Raw genomic sequence first — 21,197 nt, forward strand, 5'->3', positions numbered from 1 at the left:
CCTCCCCGCCCCACACGCACCCCCCCAACTTTCCACCCGCTGAAAATGGCTGAAATGCTCCTCTCCTTCTAAAGCTAAGGCTGCAAAACCAATCCTCGTATTCTCAAAGAAAACCCAGCTCACATCAGTTAATGGTACACAGCAATGGCAGATGTCCCAAAACTGTAGACACCACCTTTAACTGCAGAGCCCACAGAGGAGCTTAGGCATCGTTTGTATCTTCAAAAACATGTACCTCTATTACCTCAAAAGTGATTGAAGTTTTCTAACAATTTTCATACCTGTTGAGAGCTGAAAATAATGCTCAAGGTACAAACCATGAGTTGTTGGCCCTGGACAATTAATAATTTTTGCCGAGTACTGCAGTGTTTACATGTGATTGATGTTGTGAAGAGATTCCATTATGGACAGGAACTTGTTCAAAAGAGGTGAAAAACAAAGTGTGATTTGTTTTCTAGTCTTTTTCTCAGCTGCAGTAAAGTACATTAAGTTTAGATTAGATTCCCTACAGTGTGGAAACAGGCCCTTTGGCCCAACTAGTCCATACCGACCCTCCGAAGAGTAACCCACCCAGACCCATTTCCTTTGGACTAATGCAATTTAGCAAGGCCAATACCTGACCTGCACATCTTTGGACCGTGGGAGGAAACTGAAGTACCCTGAGGAAACCCACACAGACACGGGGAGAATGTGCAAACTCTACACGGACAGTCGCCAGAGGCTGGAATCAAACCTGGGACACTGGTGCTGTGAGACAGCAGGGTTAACCACTGAGCCACTGTACCACCCATATTTCAGTGTTATTTGTGTGTAAACCTAATTAGTAAACTGAAATGGTCAAAAATAAACAAATCAGTACCTCAACTAAATTTCTAAAATGCCTTCACCAAGATAGAATAAAGTTAACGGTCTCTTCACATTTTTCAGTGAGCAGATTGACATAACATCCATTATTCTTTCATACCTAGCATGAAACATTCTTAAAAAAAAAGACTCCACACAAAAATGTTTTTAATATATAAAAGCTTGCATTTTAAAACTTTCTAAATTAACCTTCTAAAGGCCATTCTTCCTTGGTGGTCTTTTACAACAGATTTGATTTTCTTTTCTTTAAATTATTAACAAACAAAAGCCAGAGGTCAAGTCTCACAGTGCAGACCACCACAGGTTAAGACAAAAAGTGAAGATGAGGCCTATCAGGACAGAGATTAGGCAAACAACAATGGAGTTCTCAGTCTTAAGGTTATAGCAGGATGGGAAGACAATGGACAATAAGGAGTTCCACAGTTTTGAGGTCGTGTAAAAGAATTAGTATAGCAAATTAGGTGGTAAAGCTTGACTTCCAATATAGTGTGTGTGAAGAGTTTGTAGAATGCCATATATAGAGTTTAGAAGGAATGAGAGAGGAAGACAGAGTATTAACATCCACAAACAGTTATAGGTCTCCCCTGCAATGCAACTCTCCTGCATCCTATTTTGAACAAAAGGACCCTAAGAGAGCTCACAACATCAGTATCAGCATCATATAAAAACTCCCACTTTAATAATTGGTACTGGTAACAAAGTTGTACTTAGTCACAAAACTGAAATCTCTACATAATCAGTTCTTCCTTTTTAAAAAAAAAGGTAGGTAGGAGCCGAGAAATTCGCAGTTTAGGGAATCATGTGATGGACCACTGCAGCTGGAAGAGGTTTAAAAAGAAAAACACACTTCCTTTGTCTAATTCTGAGAGCAAGACCTTTGCGGAGAATACAATTCAGATTGACAAAAACTTTAAATGAATAATTTCACTCTAAAATGAAGTAAAGTATCTGTTATTAATATCCTTGGGTGTTCTCCTGATTGCTGACATTATAGCGGCCAAAGAAAAACTCCTACTTGTGTCCATCCAGAATTTCCACTAGTTGCGAGAAACCAGACGAAACTTTTGGCGATAGATTTAATTCACCAAAAGGCAGCTATTTCTGCACTTTGTGCCACATTCACTTCCTTTGCTCAAAGATAAGAAAAACAGATGCTTTAAATGTGCTGACCAATATTTTTGTTTTCTCTTTGTAACAAAATGAAGAAATACAGTTCTGCAAAGTAAGTGACCTCTTTCAGCTTCTTCACGTGGGCAGACAACAAAACCAGTCTTTACTAGTTTCTAGGACGATTCAAGTGACAAATGTTCTTCTTTGAAAGCAACCCAGATTTTAAAACGTGTCCCATGGTCCATTATGGTTCAAAGCCTCAGTTCTCATTAGCTGACTCCATCTCCATTGGAACAGGTTCTGTGTCAGTGGTGTGTTGATCATCTGATTGAAGTATGGCAGATTTGTATGGAGCACTACAACAGAAATGATAAAACAAGATTCAGAATGTGCAAAAAAGTACAATGACCTGTATCAATAAATTAACTCTTTACTAGCAGAAGAAATAAGTACATCTGAGTGAGTTTGCCCAACTATTTGGTCACTGCATTTGGTGGATAATTCACACAGAAGGACTTTAAAAATGTCTCAATCAAATTTAAAATAGATATGCTTTTGGCTGGACCAAATGCAGTCTGGTCACATGACTAATTAACTGCAGCAGCAGGAAGCAAAGGTACCAATCATCTGACATAGCTTCTTACAGACACTTTTCACATGGTGTCAAGCATTTGTGTAATTGAAGATCTTGAAATGTTCTTTGATTGAAGTAGGGAAATCATGTACAATAGCCCCCGCTATTCGCGGGGGATACGTTCCGAAACTTACCGTGGATGGCTGAAACAGCGGATAACAGTGAACCCTATATACAACTCATTTTCTGTTTACATGCATTCCTATGGGAATGCCTAATTGAGAATTTATGCACAATAGGGCATTACCAACATGAAATTATAAAATACACTGTACATTATTATACTTGTGCTCTCTCTCCTGAATGAATGGGTTTCTGATGGTTGAGTTTAACCCTTAAGGGACTATGGAGCAATCAAACATCTCACACACACACATACACAGTTCAAATACATTCATTTAGTACAAAGCACAGCTGTCACGCCACACTTTTTTTTATTGTGGAGTCAGAAGATGGGTGGATAGTTTTTGTTTTTACTCTTGAGGGTATGAGGATTCTTCAAATCAGTACACCATGCTTGGCTTGATCACATGCTTTGCAGAGTTGCCACATAGTACCAGAGTTAATCTGTCCTTCCAGGTTTTGAACCCTAGTGCCTGCTTTGCACTTTTCTGAATATAGGTTCTATTGGGCATCTTTTTCCAAAACAAGCCAGTTTCATCGCAATTGAAGACTTGTTTTAGATGGCAACCTTCCTCCTCTATCAACTTCTTAAATTCTGCAGGAAACATGGCACCAGCTTCTTCATTGGCAGACACAATCTCTCCAGTAATTCTTATATCTTTCGAGTTATGCCTATTCCTGAATCTACGCAACCATCCTTTACTTGCTGTAAATAGCTTGGCATCCTTCTCTTCAGTGGATTCTTTCTTAAAGAATATGTATAGACTTAAAGCCTTTTGCCATAATCCCGGTCATATGTTCATATCTTCAACCCACAAATTTAATACTTTTCCATCTTAACTAATATCTTATCACGCACTGTACATGTTACTTTCACAGTTTGAGGTGTTTGAGTTTGACAGCAAAAGTAGAATGAATTATTTCTTTCCTCACCACCTCACGAATGGAAGATTCATTCTTACCATACATCTTAGCAACCCCAGCGTACAAGTTTTGTTGGTGTTCTATCAAGTTGTGAATTGCCACTTTTTCACTGATAGGAAGCACTTCACAGTTTCTCTTAGGCTTTGAAGAACTGTCAGCATCACTACTTTTACACTTTGGGTCCATTTCTAAGCTAAAGTACAGAAACAGGTTTCCATGCTGTACATTGCTATGACTCTATGTAGTGAACTCGAAGTGGTGAGAAGCTTTTACCAGGTTACTTGGAATGGCCGAAGTCAGGCTGGAGCAAACCGTGGATAACAAACCATGGAAGTTGCTCTTGCGGATACCGCAGTCACCCTACATTGTTAGGTTTAAGCAGAATAATTGGCAAAATAATTGCTGTTCAGTGCAAAACTTGAGTAATACTGAACAAATGACACACTGTCAAATCCTTTTGTCTTGAACTCATCAGGGCAATTGATAAACAATACCAAAGTAAAGCAAACATTATTTATACTGTCTGAGAGGAGACAATTGACTGGTTAGCAAGCGAATCTGATTAGCTCCATGGAAACACTTCTACTAAAGTTCAACTAGTTATTGATGACTAACAGTTAACTGCCAAGCCAGAGTATGTCAAGAATACACTGACAGTTGATTTAAGATTGTCAAATCAGATTTTTAATTTGGCACATTTGTATACATTAATACATTACAACTTAATAAATTCATATACACAAGATCTTATTCTTTGGAGACAAAAAAGAACATGTACAGACACTAAAGTTTCAATGCAACAAAACAGGTGACAGCCAGTCTGATTATTTTCACAGAACAAAACTTTATCAAATCAGTGAACATATCTTATTTAAAATGTAAACAAAGTTTGACATTTAACTGACAGTCATCAGTAACTGGTGCTTTCTCCATAGCAATGCCTTTGTCAGAGCCCATTTGCCAGCCAATCACTACTTTGCTCTCATACAGTATAAATTCCGTTTTCCCTTTGCTTGGTGTTTCTTGCAAATTGATTTGGTGACGACAATTTTTTTCAAGCAACACAAGAACAAAAATAATAAATATATTTAACAGTAAAACTAATTCTCAGAAAAGCTCTTCTGCTTTGGAGATCAGATAATTTCATTCACTTGGAAGATGCCTCAAAAGACAGAGGTGGTCAAATATTTTGGTCAAGGATCACATCTGTGTGTGGAACTCAGGATGTGATCCAGAAACAGCGAAAGAATTGCAATATATTTCCAAGTTGGAATGGTGCATGCCTGAGAGGAGAAATTGCAAGTGGTAGCTTCCCATTTATCTATTGCCTTTGTCCTTCCAGATGGAGTGGTCGCGGGTTCGGAATGTGTCATCATTGGTGAATTTCTATAGTACATCTTTTAGGTGTTAACACTGTTGGACATTCTGTCTTTGGGGCGAGAACTTAAGCAGACATCAATGCGCTTAAGTGCCAAAGATCCAGTAGCATTCTTAACAGCAATGTCCTGGCCAATATTGATTTCTCAACTAATCACAAACTATCTTGTTCTTAGCTGATGGACAATGTTTTGGGCAAACTGGCTGCTACATTTCCCTGCAATAGAATGGTTATAAATTACTAGATTTCAGGCTCAAACACACAATTGAGAATTGAATCGACCACCATTCAACAAGAAGTTTGAAGCCTACCAACTAAACTGAGCACGATCCAGAACTCCTAATGGTTCAGGTACAATGCAACATTAAGGGCATAGATGAAGCGTGACATCATACTCACCTATTCTGTTTGCCAACCAATGTTTCCTCATCATTCTTCTCTTTTTCTACTTGTGACTGATCATGTTCTTGGTTGTCTGGAAGTATTTCATTCTTCTGAGATGTAGTCTCTCCATTTACTGCAGTATAAGAATCTGCAGATAGTTTATTAGGGAAAACAGATCAAAACAACTCCAGACCATGTTTCTAAAATCTAATCCAGCTCAGGGAGAAGCTAGTACAATAATTAGAGTCTCCATATATTTTGAGGAATTTTCATCAAGAATGAACAGCTGGCAGAATAGCTGACTGTGGCTAACAAAGTTGACCCTGATTTGTTCTCATAATAAGCACATAAATAGAATCACCATCCTGCACGGGCGTTGGATAATGACCATTTCCTCCCTGTCTAGCCCAAGTGCTCTCACGTCAACTGCATTCCCCTGTGCGCAACCATTTAACACTCAAGCAAGGGACTTCTATCTGTGAGGCCCAGTCCGCAACAAAGAATAGAAGTTTAAATTAAACCATCAGGGAAATACATGACCTTTCCAAAATGGCATTCAAAATGAGCTGCAATCCATGCTAAAGAACATTATGAATCTCAAGTTAAGGGATATGAGCAATTCCAATTCTGTTATATGTACTTATATAAAGTTTTTAACAAAAAAAATCACATGATAGATGCCATACTAAAAGAGGCAGGGATATGTATGCCGTGACAGAAAGGAAATTTTTTTTGATGGGTAACGGACAGCATAGTACCCAGCACAGTATTCCAAATACATGGTGCTCACCTGAATCCTGGTTCTCCTTCATATTGTTCTCAGCTTCTTTCTCCTCTTTGGATTGGTTATTTTTCTGCTGCTCCTGATCAGAAGGAGTCTTCTTCAGTGTGCTGTTGCCAGAATCCTCTCCTCCCATAAACATGGATTTTAAATGACTGTAGATCTCACTTGCTTTTGCCATAACTTCCTGACTAGCTTTATAGCGGCGTATCTAGAAACCATGATCAACATAATGAGTTAGAGTAGTCTTCCACACCGAGGACAATATTTCATATATTTCTTAGGTTTGTCTCAGATCTTTGATCAAGAGTTGAATAGATTGATTGACTTCTCACCTTGGATATAAAATTTTGCTTAGGTAGAATCACTCACTACTCAACCAGAAACACATTTAGTTACATAGCTCAAATGAAAATCTTTAATTAAAATATTCAGATAGCAAATGCGTATTCTACATCACCCAACCGATCAACAACATTTTGATGTAATGTACAAATATCTTCTAGAAACGTTATAGAAAAATAAAATTTATATGACATTATCACATTCCTCATGTTGTGGCACTTTGTATACTGCTTGAAGCATAGTCCAGTTTGCTTTTTGTAAACAAACCGGTGTCATAGGACAGGACACTGGGAAACCTCCTTCCATTTATTCAGAAAATGAAATGGGAATTTTCACCATCCATGAGCATGTCTACCAGATACACAAGGACCTCATTATAGTTTCTTAACTGAACTCTGACATCTCTAACCATATAGCACACTTGGTATTGGACTGGAATGCTGGCAAAGATTAGCATTTAAGCTCTGGAATAGGACACACTACACAAGAGCCAAGCAACAACTATATCCAACAAGGCAGAATCTAGCCATCACCTCTTGACATTCAATGGCATTACCATTAATGAATCCTCCCCAGTCTTCCCTCTTCTGAGGCAGTCCCTCTCGATTAAGAGTGACTTCCTTCCATTCCAGTGTTGAGAGCCCATAGGAGAGTGAAAAATCCAATGCTGGATTTGCAAACACTGCTGCAGGTGAGGCAGGTGCTGTATACATCAGGTAAGATTTTCAGCAAACTCTTTTAGCTATTTATGCTTGGCCTCTGCCTACTTGGCTTACTGGAGACACTCAAAGTAGTTGGCTCCCTTGCAGATGTTTCTTCTTTAGTTTGGATGGTCTTGAGTTAGAGATTCTCATGATTCAGAGTGGTTTTTGCAAGTTTTCAGGAGGCTTTGAGGGAGTTCTTGAAGTGCTTTCATTGCTCTCCTAACCACCTCTTGCTGTGACAAAACTCAGTTCATCTTAGGAGTCCGTAATATAGTTGAAGAAAACATGACCACGAACTCCATTGACTGACTATAATCAGTGACTCAATACTGGGAATATTGGCCTGAAGAGGACACGATAACAAGCTGCCTGTTGCACCAATGGATTTGCAAGGACATTGCTGTTGATTTTTCTCAAAAAAGGACAGGAGGCACCTGCTACAGCCTGTCCAAATTTCTGACACACACAGGAGGGCTCATTGCACTGCTGTCCTGAATCATGACCTTGGTGTTGGGTTGAAGGTACTTCTCAAATTTTCTTTTCCTCAGAGGATCAAAGGCAATGGTGGTACAGTGCAGGAGGTTAAATTTCATCTTTAATTTATGTCCTTGCCTGACAGGAGGCTCTGAAGGTATGGAAATTGATCCACACTGATCAGTGACATAGATCTTGATAGTCAGGGAATTGGAAGAAGCAGTGTTGCATGGTGGGATAAGGCTAGAAGATGGTATTTGTCTTCCAGATGTCTTGCCTAAGGTCCTTTCTCTCATATGCTTCCGCTAGTGCATCAATGGTTTAGAGCATCAGAATATGAACATGCAAGTATTGTCTGCAGACTGCAGTCATAACTGAATTCTGGATGGTCTTAACTTCTGAGTGGATGCAACACAAATTTAACAGTTTCCTGTCAGTCCTATACCAAAGCTCCATATCAGTGGGAAGCTTTATAAATATGGGATGGAGTGCAGCATCTGTGAAGAGAGAAGTGACAGTAATATGAAGATGTGGCTTTGTATGACTCAAGCTGAACATATATTGGGTTTGTGGTGATTCCACTGGTGAAGATTATGGCTTACAGGCCATCTGATAGCAGGCAAAGGATAATGACAATTTTCTGTAAGCAAACAATTTGAGGAGAATGCATCATTGTACCTTCTGTTATACAGAGGTGAAGGCTTTTGTAGGGTCAAGGAAGATCATGTATAGAGGTTGTTGTTGCTCTTTCACTTTTCTTGGACTAGTCTTGACGTGAAGATCATGCCCACTGTGCCTCTTGAAGGACAAAATCTGCTTTGAGACCAGGAGGAGTTCTGCAGTCATTGGAGGGAGGCAATAAGAGAGTTGCCACTGGCCAGAAACTAACCTGGACTAGTAATATGCACGAGGCCACAAGTTGTGCAGTGAATAGTTTACCTCCCATTTCCCTAGCACTTGTCCAAGATCTAGAAGACAACTATCAGGAATGTGATGGAATATGCTCCATTTGTCTATAGGAGTGAAGCACGAACACTGTTCAAAAAGCATAGTACTATTCAGATCAAATCACTGTTAGACTGGCACCCCATGCACCATCTTTAACATTCACACCCCTCACCACCAACACTGTGCAGCATGTGCTTTCATTGAAATGTTATTCTGTGCGGTTGAATTAATTAAATCTAAGTTCTGTGTATGTTTGCCGAGCTGGGAAGTTAATTTGCAGTTGTTTTGTCCCCAGTCTAGCTGACAACTTCAGTGCTTTGGAGCCTCCCAGCTTGGCAAACATACCCTCAACTATAATAACCGGAACCGAGCTACAAATCTTTATGTAAACCTTAAATAAATCTAAAGTAGGAACAGTCCACAGTGTGGTTTAACATATGCTGGTACCATTCTACATAAGATTTCTCTTCACCTTGTACTTTGCCTCTCTAGTTGTTGATAAATATTATAACATTCTTTTATTTTAAAAAAAATTAAAACTAAAATCATGAGGGACATGCTCTTAATTTTTTTTTCACTTAGACTCTATAGACTATTTTCCATTCTTCCTACCAGAAAGGACCACTGTTTTACTTGCATTTGGATTTAGAACAAAACAGTCATAGTACAATCTTCAGCACCACCTCCATCAGTGCATTATTCTGTATTTGAGGTAAACGTCCAAAATCAAGCGGTCTCAAATATCAGTAAGTGTTGCAGACATTGTTGTGTCAGAAGTTCACCCACTACCACTGAACACAAAATACTATGGATGCTGGGAACGTGAAACAAACACAGACTGCTGGCAAAACTCAGGTGATCTGGCAGTATCTCTGGAAAGAGAAAGACAGCTAACAGTGATTGTAATATGACTCTACTTCAGAACTGAAGAGCTCACTAGCAACATTCCTGCTAAGCTGTGTGGCTTCACAGCCGCTCACAGCGTGTGAACTCACTGCATCTTACAGGGCAGCATTGAGACAGGAATAATTAAAGTTTATAAATCATGAGGGTCATAGATAGGGGGAATAGCTACGGTCTTTTCCCCATGGTAGTGGGGTCCAAAACTAGAGGGCATTCGTTTAAGGTGAGAGGGGAAAGATTTAAAACAGACCCAAGGTGCAACTTTTTCCATGCAGAGGGTGGTGTGTGTATGGAATGAGCTGTCAGAGAAAGTGGTGGAGGCTGGTACAATTATAACATTTGAAAGGTATCTGGATGGGTGCATAAATACAAAGGATTTAAAGGGATATGGGCCAAATGCTGGCAAATGGGCTAAATTAATTTAGGATATCTGGTCAGCATTGATGAGTTGGACCGAAGGACCTGTGAATATAGCTTATTACTGTTGGAATTTTAAGGTTATGCAGAATGAAAATATTTTTAAATTAAATGCACATGACTTGGAAAGAAGAACCAAAATAAAGTTATTTGAAAATAACTTAGACGATGTTTTCAAATAATTTAACCCACAAGTGAATAAATTCATGCCATAAAACAATGACAAAGACAGACCTGAATTAGAAAAATAAAATGCTATAGCCATCAACAGAAATTCAGGACAACAAACATACCTTTTTCAACGTTGCAACCAGATCACAATGTTTCTGCAACAGCTGTGTAGTGACTTGCAACGTTCGCAATTCTTCCAGTGCCTCCACACATTTCTTTACATCCTTAAATTAAAAGGCAATTAAAGAGTTAAAGTACTTGACAGCACCCTGGCTTCTGTATATTGTTTATCAATTACTTTTCATCATCTTCCTCTCCAAGAACATTAAAAAAAACAGAAGTTGGAGTAGACCATTTGGCTCACTGAGACTGCTCTCCCTTTCTATAAGGCCATCTGATTGCAGACATGACACTACTTTTTCATCCGTCTCTCAGACCTCTGAACATATTTGTCAGTCAAAAATCTGTTCAACTCAACCTTGAATATATTCTACGATCTGGCATCCACAGCTCTCTGTGGAAGACAAATATAAAGACTAATGGCCCTCAGAAGAAATTACTCATCTTGTCTTAATTTTGAAACCCTTTATTTTCAAGTGGTGTCCTCTAGTTCTAGATTCTTCACAAGAAGAAATATCCTCTTTGTCATGTCTTTGAGAATTATGAAATAATTCCTTAAATATCTATGATTTCTATACGAACTTAACTTTTAACCCATTTTCCTGTTTTATTTTAGCCAATTCAGGTTTCATATCCTTGTAACCAACTTACTGAAGACACTTATTTTAGGTGCAAATTTTTCACGTTCAAACTGAACATGAAATTCGATCAGGTTACAATCACACTTTACCTCCAAGATCTTTTACCATGAGGTAATGAATTGTTCCTATATTACTGCACTGTACGATTTCCAAAACAGCCCATTTGCTGTTTGTCTCCAGACATATTGTTCTAAACATCTATCCTATATATCATCCAAGAATTAATCCTCCAGATCACCCCCAGAGTTTGATTTGTCCAACCTAAAAGTTTAAAATCTCAGATGATTATTTCAGAACCTTTGTTTCAAGACCACGTTTATAATTAGCCTTTGTTCTTACGCCAAACATCATCAGCGGCTATGCATCCCTAACTTTAAAGATTGTCTGGCTTCCATAATATTTCTCATTTCAGTTCTTTTTCACACATTGCTGTAGCTGGCAATAGTAACTGTGTGATATAAACAACTGTTTTCTGTACAAGACCAGACGAGTAACTTTTAAACACAAAACCAGAGCAATGGTGCCATCCAGTGACTTTCTATGGACAGTGTATCGGAATTGTTTGAATATCCAAATATTTCACCGCCGGGAGAAGGTCCTTGTTGTGCTTCCTTGTTCTCCAGAGAAAATTGTTGCTTTCTCTTCATACAACAATGGATAACACAATAGTAACAACCGATTGTAAGTTTCACTTCTGCAGCCTCAAAAGCTATTCCCCAGCTAATTTTGATTTTTGTGTTTAATAAAGAGATAACATTACTTGTAAAAAAGAATAAAATAGTAGAAGGGTGGCAACACTAAGCCATATTTTTTGTATTGCCATCTCAGGAACTGACTTGATTTGAGTTTTACAAATTTGGGGTTTCTTTTCTGTAAGGATCAACAAACATGTAAAAAGATCCTGATTGTAAATTATGTGAATCAGATACTACAATCTTGTTTATGTCACTCAATCTTCTGGAAGGCAACTTTAATAAAAACTCTGGGACATGGGTGCTGCTGGCTGAGCCAGCATTTATTGTCCATCCCAATTATTCTCGAACCAAATCGCTTGCCTGGTCAGTTAAGAGTTTTTCTTTCTATAGAATCCCTACAGTGTGGAAACAGGCCCTTCAGTCCCACAAGTCCTTCAAAGAGTAACCCACCCAGACCCTTTCCCCACACCCTATTACTTTACATTTACCCCTGACTAATGCACTTAACTTACACATCCCTGAACATCAAGGTCAACAGAGCATGGCTAATCCACCTAATCGGCACATCTTTGGATTGTGGGAGGAAACCAGAGCACCCGGACGAAACCCACATTGCACATTCTCCCCGTGTCAAACTCCACACAGACAGTTGCCCGAGGCAGGAATTGAACCCGGTTCCCTGGCATTGAGAGGCAGCAGTGCTGATCACTGAGCGACCATGCTGCCCATAGCTGTGAATCTAGAGTCACAAGTAGGCCAGACCAAGTAAAGATTGCAGATATCTTTTCTTAAAAGGACACGGGTGAACCAGATGGGTACTTATGAAAATTGACAGTGGTTACATGGTCGTTATTAGATTATCTTTTAATTTCAGATTTTTAGAGTTGGAATTTCACCATGGTGGGATTTGAACTTCATATCTCAAAATTAAGGCTTGGCTCAGACATTATCACATCAAAATATCCCCCAAAGCCAACTACACAAAGCAGAAAAGGTCAATTATGAAACGATAAATTCATTTTTTTTTACTACAATTATTTGAAATTATTTTGTCGATATTGCTCTTCACACTATCCTGATATAATGAGATAAATACTTTCAGAGTCTAGATTCAAAATGAGAGCGCTGTCTGTCCTATCTGCTTCCTTTGACTCAAACTGCCATACACTGTCCCACATCATGCTTTACTTTATGTGGCATGGAGCAAAATCCTCTAACTCTTACTGCCAGGGTTGTAGGCATAACTTTCCTGCAAGATTCCCACCTACCCCATGCTTGGACTACAAGAATAAAGCCACTGAGCATTACACCCAAATTATTTTTTTCCAACTGATTTGGCACTTGAGAAATAACATCGTGGATTGCTATATCCAGAATTAGAATTCACATTTCTGAACGTCATATATTGTGGATTTAACTCCAGTTTAATTGTATTTACTTTTCACAGACGATGTTAATACAGGTCATCTAAGATCCTTCCAAGAATATATAGTTAAAATTATCCAAATAAGATGTTTGGTAATTGGGTACTACACCCTCTGCATAAGGGATGGTGGAGCTTTCTTTAGTCTTATTAGGGGTCTCACTTATACAGACTGACATGTACTTGGTCTGGATCTCCGATCAGCTGGTATCCTTGGCTTTGGTATTAAAATAGGATTTATTTTTCCTAATCTGAGTTTATATAAATAAATACAAATGCTAATATCATATGTCCAAGCTATTAAAAAATTAGTACAATTTTAGTTTTAAAACTGTTATGTGAAATAAGGAAAAGTTTTAAATGAACTGACTGCAAATTTGAACTAGTCAGAACCATTTCAGTATTTGCAATTTAAATAAAAATTATCTAAACGTACACAAATTTCATATCAGCTCAATAGAAATAGAAAGCTTGATTTTCAATGCAAAGTTTTACTGATACTCACAGGGCTGTCAACTTTCAAAGCGTGTTTGATGTCCGTGTGTATCTTCTGAAGCTTCTGCTCTGCTGTCATCTCTGTTAAAGAAATGTCATCAGAAATATGTTGCATCTTCCACAATAAGCTTTTATGCAGGGCAAAAAATAATCAACTCAGTCTCTACCAACTGTATAAGTGCTTATTGTTCTTCATTAGAGTCACGAGACTTACTCCATCAGTTCATGCTCTGGTCACTTTAAGAGAGTAAGAGGAGATTGGTGTATTAAGATACACTGCCAGCTACAAAATAGGATCTTATGGATTCGCAAAATCTCAGATTCACAGATTCTCTGGAAATGATACTCCATCAAAAAATAATGACCACTCCATGATAAAATTGTCAGAGTCTATAAAAACATTAAATTTTTAAAAAATTAACAATACTTCAGCTTGCATTAATATCTTGTGTGCACCTCTCCTGCTGTAAAATTACAGAATTATAGAAAATCTGCTGGTTATTTCCTGGCTGCTAACTGTGAGAATGCTTTAAATGTTATTAGTCACTTAGCCTACTTAAAACATTACCATTCCAGGATGTCAAAGATCCCCATTTGCTGCTGGGACGATTAAACTAACATTAGCCTAAGTTAAATTCATGTCTGAAAGATTGCTAAATTGCCAGTATTTTTGTTTTGGACTACACGGGAGAATTGTCATTTCAAGCTAATGGTAAAATCAAGCCTATAAAATTCTCTATGTTCATAGACTCAGATATTTACAACCCCGTGTGCTCATGCCAGTCAACAAAAATCTGACTATACTAATCCTATTTTTCAGCTCTTGGCATATAGTCCTTGAGACTATGGCAATGCAAGCAAATATCTAAACTCTGCTTAAACATTGAAATTTTTGAACTGAGCCACCCCTTCAGGCAATGAGTTTCAGACTTCCATTACCCTCTGGGTGAAAATATATCTCTTCAAACTGCTTTAGCCTTCTACATCCAACCTTAACTTGATGCCTCCTGGTTATTAGCCCATCTACAAATGGAAAGAGTGCCTTTCTATCCATTCCACTTATTCCCTTCAATTTTATGCCTTTCAACTTTCACTGCTCCAAGGAAAACAAACTCAATCTATCCAATCTTCTCTCATAGCTTAGATCATCCAGCACAGACAGCATCCTGGCAAATCTCTTCTGCCTAATCTTCAGAGCAAACACATCTTTCATGCAATGTGGTGGCCAGAACTGAAGGCAGTAATCCAGGCTACGATGAGTGTTTAAACTGAATTAAACCCAATCAGGTATATACCTTTTTTCTTTTCTAGTTTCCTAGCTTGTAACTTTTCTTCTTTCTTCTTTTCCTTTTCTGCTTTGGCTGACCTGCAGAGAAAAAAATGAATATACCTCCAGATTTCAGTTTCAAGATCAGTAGGTTTCATATCCCAAACAATAAAAAAAGAGGTGGCAAGTATTTATAAAACACCTTTCATGAACTCTCAGAATTGCAAAATACTATTTCTGCAATCCAATTAAAGTACTTATTAAAGCAATCAATTCAGCAAGTTTTTGAACTGTAATTACAGGAAACGTGGCAGGCAGTATGCACAAAGCAAGAATCCACAAACAGAAATGCAACAAGAACCAGATTCCATTTTTAATGCATTGGTTGAGGAATGAATATTGACCAGGCAAATTCCCCAGCAATTCTTTACAGTTCTGTTGTACCATATTTTAAAATCTAAACAAGGAAGGGTCTTGATTCAAAGTTTCAGCAATTTCTGAAAGGCTGTGATTGCATTGCAGCAGTGGTCTCTAGCTGCTATTTTTCATGTGATATGAGCTGACTTTTAGGCAATACTATCACAGCCAACTTGAACATTATTCGCCTTTTTAGTTAGTGCTGCGCTGGAGGATCTCTGGCTGATTTTGCCCTCCTGAGCCCAGGAAATTATCTTTGTTTTCAGATTAATCATGGAAAATCCTCCAAAAAGAATAGGATGACATTTTACTGAAAAACTGGATGTGAAACAGACTTTGTCTATTGGTATAACAAAATTGATCAAGAAAACAGCACTGAAGGCTGACTTATTGCAATAACAGGAGTACAAAACACAACTCACCTGTCTTTGTGTCGGTCTTCCAGCTTACGTTTTCTTTCTTTCGGTTCTCTCTCTTTCTTCAGTTGATTCTGTTTATTTGTAGGCTCAGCATGTGGTTTCTTCGGCTTCTTTTTAACCTACAAATAATAAAATGATGTTTGCTCACCTTTGTTTAGCTATTTTAGTAAAATCTCTTTGAAAAGTGTTTAAGAACCAGTTATGCGACAAGCATGTTACAAAACTGCCCATTTTTCAAAAAAAAAATCTTGCTTCCTTCTCTCCAAATATTTTAACTTTTCATCTCAAGGAATGGGCAAGGTGGGAGAGGACCCCAGGATACTCAGCATCGTCTGGATGAGAGGACAAGAAAAGTAATACAAGACAGACACTCAGCATCACCAAGAAAAGCAGGAGATGAAGAGACCCTCACACAGACAGACAGAGACAGAATTTCACTGATATGCGAGGGAAAGCTCACTTGGAATACAAGAACAGATGAGCAGGAGTTTCTACAGGTATTTTGAAAATAAGCAAAGTTATTGTTGGTCCTCCAGAGAATGAGACCGCAGAGTTAATAGTAGATAAAAATGAAATATTTTGCTTCTTTCTTTGCAATAGAGCATACATGTTCCAACTGCAGAAGAAACTCAGCAGATGGAAGCGAGATGATCTTAGTGAAAATATAAACTCAACAGGAGCATTCAGTATAGGAAATGAGACATGATGTTACGCTGTACTTGACATTAGTGAGGCCTTTTAGAATACTGCTACAATTCTGGTTTCCATGCTAATGGAATGAATTTAATTAAACGACAAAAGGGTACAGAAAAAATTGACAAGAATGTCGATGGGACAGGACAGTTTGAGTTAGAAGAAGAGGCTGAATAGGCTAGGCCATTTTTCCCTGTAGAGTCTGGAAGTTTATAAATGACAAGGGGAATGGATAAGATGAATAGCAAAAGGTCTTTTCCCAAGAGTAGGGAGCCCAAAACTAGAGGGCATAGATTTAAGGTGAGAGTGGAAATATTTAAAAAAGATCCTGAGGGGCAACATTTTCAGAGGATGCATGCATGGAATGAGTTGTTAGAGGAAGTGGTAGAGGTGGATACAATTACAACATTTAATAGACATTTATATAGGTACATGAATAGGAAAAGTTTAGAGGGATATAGGCCAAATGCAGACAAATGGGACCAATTCAGTTTAGGAAACCTGGTGGGCATGACCGAAGGGTCTGCTTCCATGCTGTCTGACTCTAAGTAAACTCAGATGTAGCTGACAAGTCTCTAGGTCCAGAAGGATGGCTCCCAAGGTTTTAAAAGAGGCAGCTAGCTAATGAGCTCATAGATCCATTAGTATTAATTTTCCAGAATTCTCCTGATTTGGAAGGTTGCATCATGCTGTGAAGTAGCAAATAATCACTCTTCAAGAAACGAGAGAAAAAGAGAAAAAAAAAGAATGTTGACCAGACAGCTTGGCATCTTTTGGGGGAGGTGATGTTTGAATCAATCACTAAAAATATTCTAGCTGTGCACTTAGAAAAGCGAAAAGTAATTGGAAAGAGTCAGCACAGTTACAACAAAGGGGAATAATGGTGAAGAACATAAGAACTAGAAGCAGGAATAGGCAATTTAGACCCTACAATGATGGCTGATTTAATCTCTGCCTGCTCCACCCAATCCTTCAAGCCACTACTAATTAAAAATCTTCAAGTAAGAGGACCAAAACTATAAGCAAAACCCAAGTGCCTAGTACAGTTGCAGAGAAACCCCAACTTTCATACTCTATTCCTCTACCAATAAAGAATCAAAATTCCATTTGATAACAAATTGTTAGCACTTCCATTTTTAACCAATTTACTGGGTTTGCTGTTGAAGGGGTAGCATGCACTGTGGACAAAGTGAAGCCTGGATAATCATCATATTTGGATTTCCACAACACATTTTATGAGGTTCCTCAGACACTGGGGGAAGTAAAAGCTCATGCACAGCAGGTAACATAATACCATAGATAAAAGATTAGCCGGAATATGCATAAACCCTGCTTGGCAGGATGCGAGTGGATCCCACAGGCATCCGAGATGGGAACTCAGCTTTTTCTTAATCATACCAATTAGACGAGGGGAGTGAAGCTAAATCTGTAGATATCACAGAGATAGCTAGCTAAGTAAGTTGAAGGAAAAGCAGATGAAGTATAGCATGGAAAAAATCTGAAGTGGTTCACTTTTTCATTCTTCCTGTCAAGAGTATTTGTTAAAACAGCAAACTGCTGCATAATTCCAAAGAGCAAAGAGATCTCAGAAGCATCGTGAAGAAGGAGGCCATTCAGCCCTTGTGCCTGCTACCAGCTCTTTAAAGAGCTTCACTACCTACTGTCAATCTCAATTTCCCCCTATTTTGGCACATTATTCCTATTCATGTAATCCTTTGATGCACTCTTGAATGGCGTCTCCAATGCATTTCCAAGCACTACTTGGAACTACCTGCTGTGAGAAATTTTTCTCACATCACCCTTGCTCCTTCTGCACATCACTCACTCTTGGTCCTGTAACAAGCAGGAACAGCTTCTCCCTATTTACTTTATCCAGCTCACTCAATTTTGAAAACCTAACAATCCCAACTTCTTCAATTTATCCTTATAACTGAGGTTTCTCAATTCTGGAACCATTCTTGTAAAGTGCTCTGCACATTCTCCAAAGGATTCAGATATTTCCTATAATGTGGGTGTCCACAAATGTACATAATATTCCAGCTTAAGGCTAACAAGTGTGTTGTACATGTTCAACATTACCTCCCTTTTCTGGTTTTATATGCTCCTCTTAATAAAGTTGAGGACACTGCATGCTTTTTAACTGGACTCTCCAGCTGTCCTCCCATCTTCAATGATCTGTGCACATATACAACCAGGTCCCTCTTAGAATTGTAGCACCCACTTTATATAGTCTTTCAAATGTTCTTGCTACCAAAGTGCATCACCAAGTCTCATCTACCATCTACCTGCCCACCAACTTGACAATACCCTTTTGGAGTTCCACACTGCCCTCCTCAAAGTTTACAATTCTTCCAAGTTTCCAACTTCTAACAATCTAGGCATTCAACTACATAAGTCACAAAATGTTAGTGTGGGGGTTCAACAAGTGTCGAAGAGTCTAACGGAATGTTTTCATAAGACCATAAGAAATAACAACAGGACCAGGCCATTCGGCCACTCAAGCCTGCTCTGCCTTTCAACAGGACCACAGCTGATCAACATTCCTCATATCCACTTTCCTGACTTTTCCCCTCCCTCTCGATTCCTTTACTGATCAAGAATCTATGCTATCCTTGATTATGAGAGGAACCAAACATAAAAGTAAGATTGTCATGCTTCATTTATACAGGGCACTGGTGGTAGCACATCTTGAATACTGCATGCAGTTTTGTTTCTCCTTATTTAAAAGGAGGATGCAAGTGCATTGGAGATAATTAACAGGAGGTTCACTAGATGACAGCTGAAATGTGTGGGTTGTTTGATGAGAATTGGTTGGACAGGTTGGGTTTGAGTCGACTGGAATTTAGAAGTGTGGTGCATAGTTTGATTGAAGTGCTTAAGATTCTGAATAGTATTGACAAGGTGAACATAGAAAGGATGTTTCCTTTTGTGGGTCAACTTGCATGCAATTAAGATTGTTTGAATATAGTCAGACACTGTCTTGTACACCATCTAAATATTCAAAATTTAACTGCATATATTTGCAAGCACACATGTATACAGCCTATTCATCAGCAGCAGTACTTAAGCATTAATCACTGTGGAATTTCTGTACTTGCTCTCACTTTTTCATCCTATGCCTGTCTTGCATTTTTGAGCCCAAGTCCGAAGTCACAATGCTCAGAAGTTGAATTCTCTGCGGAAACCAAACCATGCCCCTACTTCCATATCCAACTCAGTTTGTTCATGTACTGAACAGCTACTGGGGCATTTAACAGCCTTTTAGTTGTTCGTGAATGAAAAAATTCAGGTAAGTGGGTATGGGTGCAAGCTGAGGAGTTGTGAGTGTAGTTGGTTTGGGTAATTAAGAGGTGGAAGAAGGCAAGTCTGGAGGGAGAGAGCGAGGTTTGGTAGGGTCAGGTTTGGGAGGAGGAGCAGTCAAATCAGATTGGGGGTGTCATTTTTATAGTTAGCCATGATTCAGTGCAGGCTTTAAATTCCTCTAAACATACCTGGCTAACTATTCAGATAAGTCAACCTGAACCTTCTAACCCATCCAATTTAAGTTAGGGATTTTTTTGTGGGAGAGTTACAGATGTCAGGAAATTGAACATTAGAAATTTCAATTTCTCGGGCAAATCCCACTATTCAATTTAATTGGAGGCTAGAATATCTAGACCCAAGTTTCAACCAATTGTAAACAGAGTACAACTGAAATAAAAGCTAGAACTATGAGTCTCACATTGTTATAGAATGAAAAAGTGTCCTCTTAGCTAGAGCTGGGCTGGTTCTTTTCAATGGACAACCCAATCCTGAAGACTGTTTAAATAACAATACATTTCAATTATTTTCTCACTCATTCAATTATCTAGTTTTCATTGAATGTATCTATTATCTTTTCCCTCAAATGTGGGAGCACCTATTACATTTCTCAATTATAAACATTTGGTAAACAGTAATCACAGATTATTTGTTAAAGCACCTCGGGACATCACTGTCTTTGATAGCTCACTCAGCTAGCTGGCTTACTTTGTAGCTTTAGGTGCTTTGTTACGATCAGTTTCATCTGAAACATCATTTACAAGGTCACAATTATTCATATACAATCAATTTTGTTATTGAATTGTCTAAGGATGTTAATCATGTGGATGCTCAGAACCATTTGAAAAAGGTTCCATGAAAGAGAATGCTATCTAAAGTTAAAGCTTATGGATGATACCTAGCTAGGAAATGGGCTGAGCGGCAGAAGACAAAGGGAGTACTCAAGATGGATTTTATTGTAGGCAATTGTGAAGTCATCCTTTAGACTTAAAGTAGAATTGAGAAGGGTACTATCCAAACGATGAAAAGTTAGAAAGGGTGAGGCCCAAAAACAGTTAGGCTCCAGGTGTCCATATTAAAACATCATGAAAAGGTACACAAAAAAGAAGAAAAGTGGAATTCTGCACTTTATCTCCACAGACGAGAATACAAGAGGGCAGGAGACATATTTTAGTTTTATATAAAGCCCTTTAAATTTCACACCAGGAGTACTGTAAGCCTGGCTGGATGTCATACCTTGGGGAGAAGAAGAAACTGCCTTGGAGTGAGTACATCAAACATATCGCATACAAATCAGAATCCCACAACGCAGAAAGAGGCCATTTAGCTGATGGAGTCTGCACCGATTCTCCAAAAAAGCATCCCACTCTATCCTCCTAACTCCACATAGGGTTTTTAAAACATGGCTCACCCACCCAACCTGCACATCCCTGGACTCGCTAATCAAAACGCGCTAATCCCTGGACACTACAGGACCATTTTTAGCATGGCATTCTATCTAACCAGCACATCTTTGGACTATGGGAGGAAACTGGAGCACCAGGTTTAATCAGAAAGAAACTGCATG

At 38.6% G+C, this 21,197-nt stretch overlaps 1 protein-coding gene across 3 annotated transcripts in view; it reads right to left on the reverse strand.

Moving 5' to 3' along the window:
• Positions 1 to 994: 994 nt before the first annotated feature.
• hdgfl2 (HDGF like 2) overlaps positions 995 to 21,197 on the reverse strand; it is a 58,673-nt gene continuing 38,470 nt past the window's right edge. Inside the window, exons 10-16 of one of the 3 annotated variants that reach the window (XM_060846456.1) lie at positions 15,641 to 15,756; positions 14,830 to 14,900; positions 13,545 to 13,615; positions 10,283 to 10,384; positions 6,208 to 6,409; positions 5,433 to 5,550; positions 995 to 2,330 (exon numbers count right to left, since the gene is read on the reverse strand). In XM_060846456.1, coding sequence (XP_060702439.1) covers positions 2,234 to 2,330; positions 5,433 to 5,550; positions 6,208 to 6,409; positions 10,283 to 10,384; positions 13,545 to 13,615; positions 14,830 to 14,900; positions 15,641 to 15,756 — 777 coding nt within the window. In that variant the 3' untranslated portion in view covers positions 995 to 2,233. Of the gene's footprint in view, positions 2,331 to 4,738; positions 5,250 to 5,432; positions 5,566 to 6,207; positions 6,410 to 10,282; positions 10,385 to 13,544; positions 13,616 to 14,829; positions 14,901 to 15,640; positions 15,757 to 21,197 lie in introns of those variants that run through there. The other 2 variants (XM_060846455.1, XM_060846457.1) reach the window with 2 other exon arrangements.

Source organism: Hemiscyllium ocellatum, chromosome 28 (genome assembly GCF_020745735.1).
Source record: "Hemiscyllium ocellatum isolate sHemOce1 chromosome 28, sHemOce1.pat.X.cur, whole genome shotgun sequence".
Lineage (NCBI taxonomy): Eukaryota > Metazoa > Chordata > Chondrichthyes > Orectolobiformes > Hemiscylliidae > Hemiscyllium > Hemiscyllium ocellatum.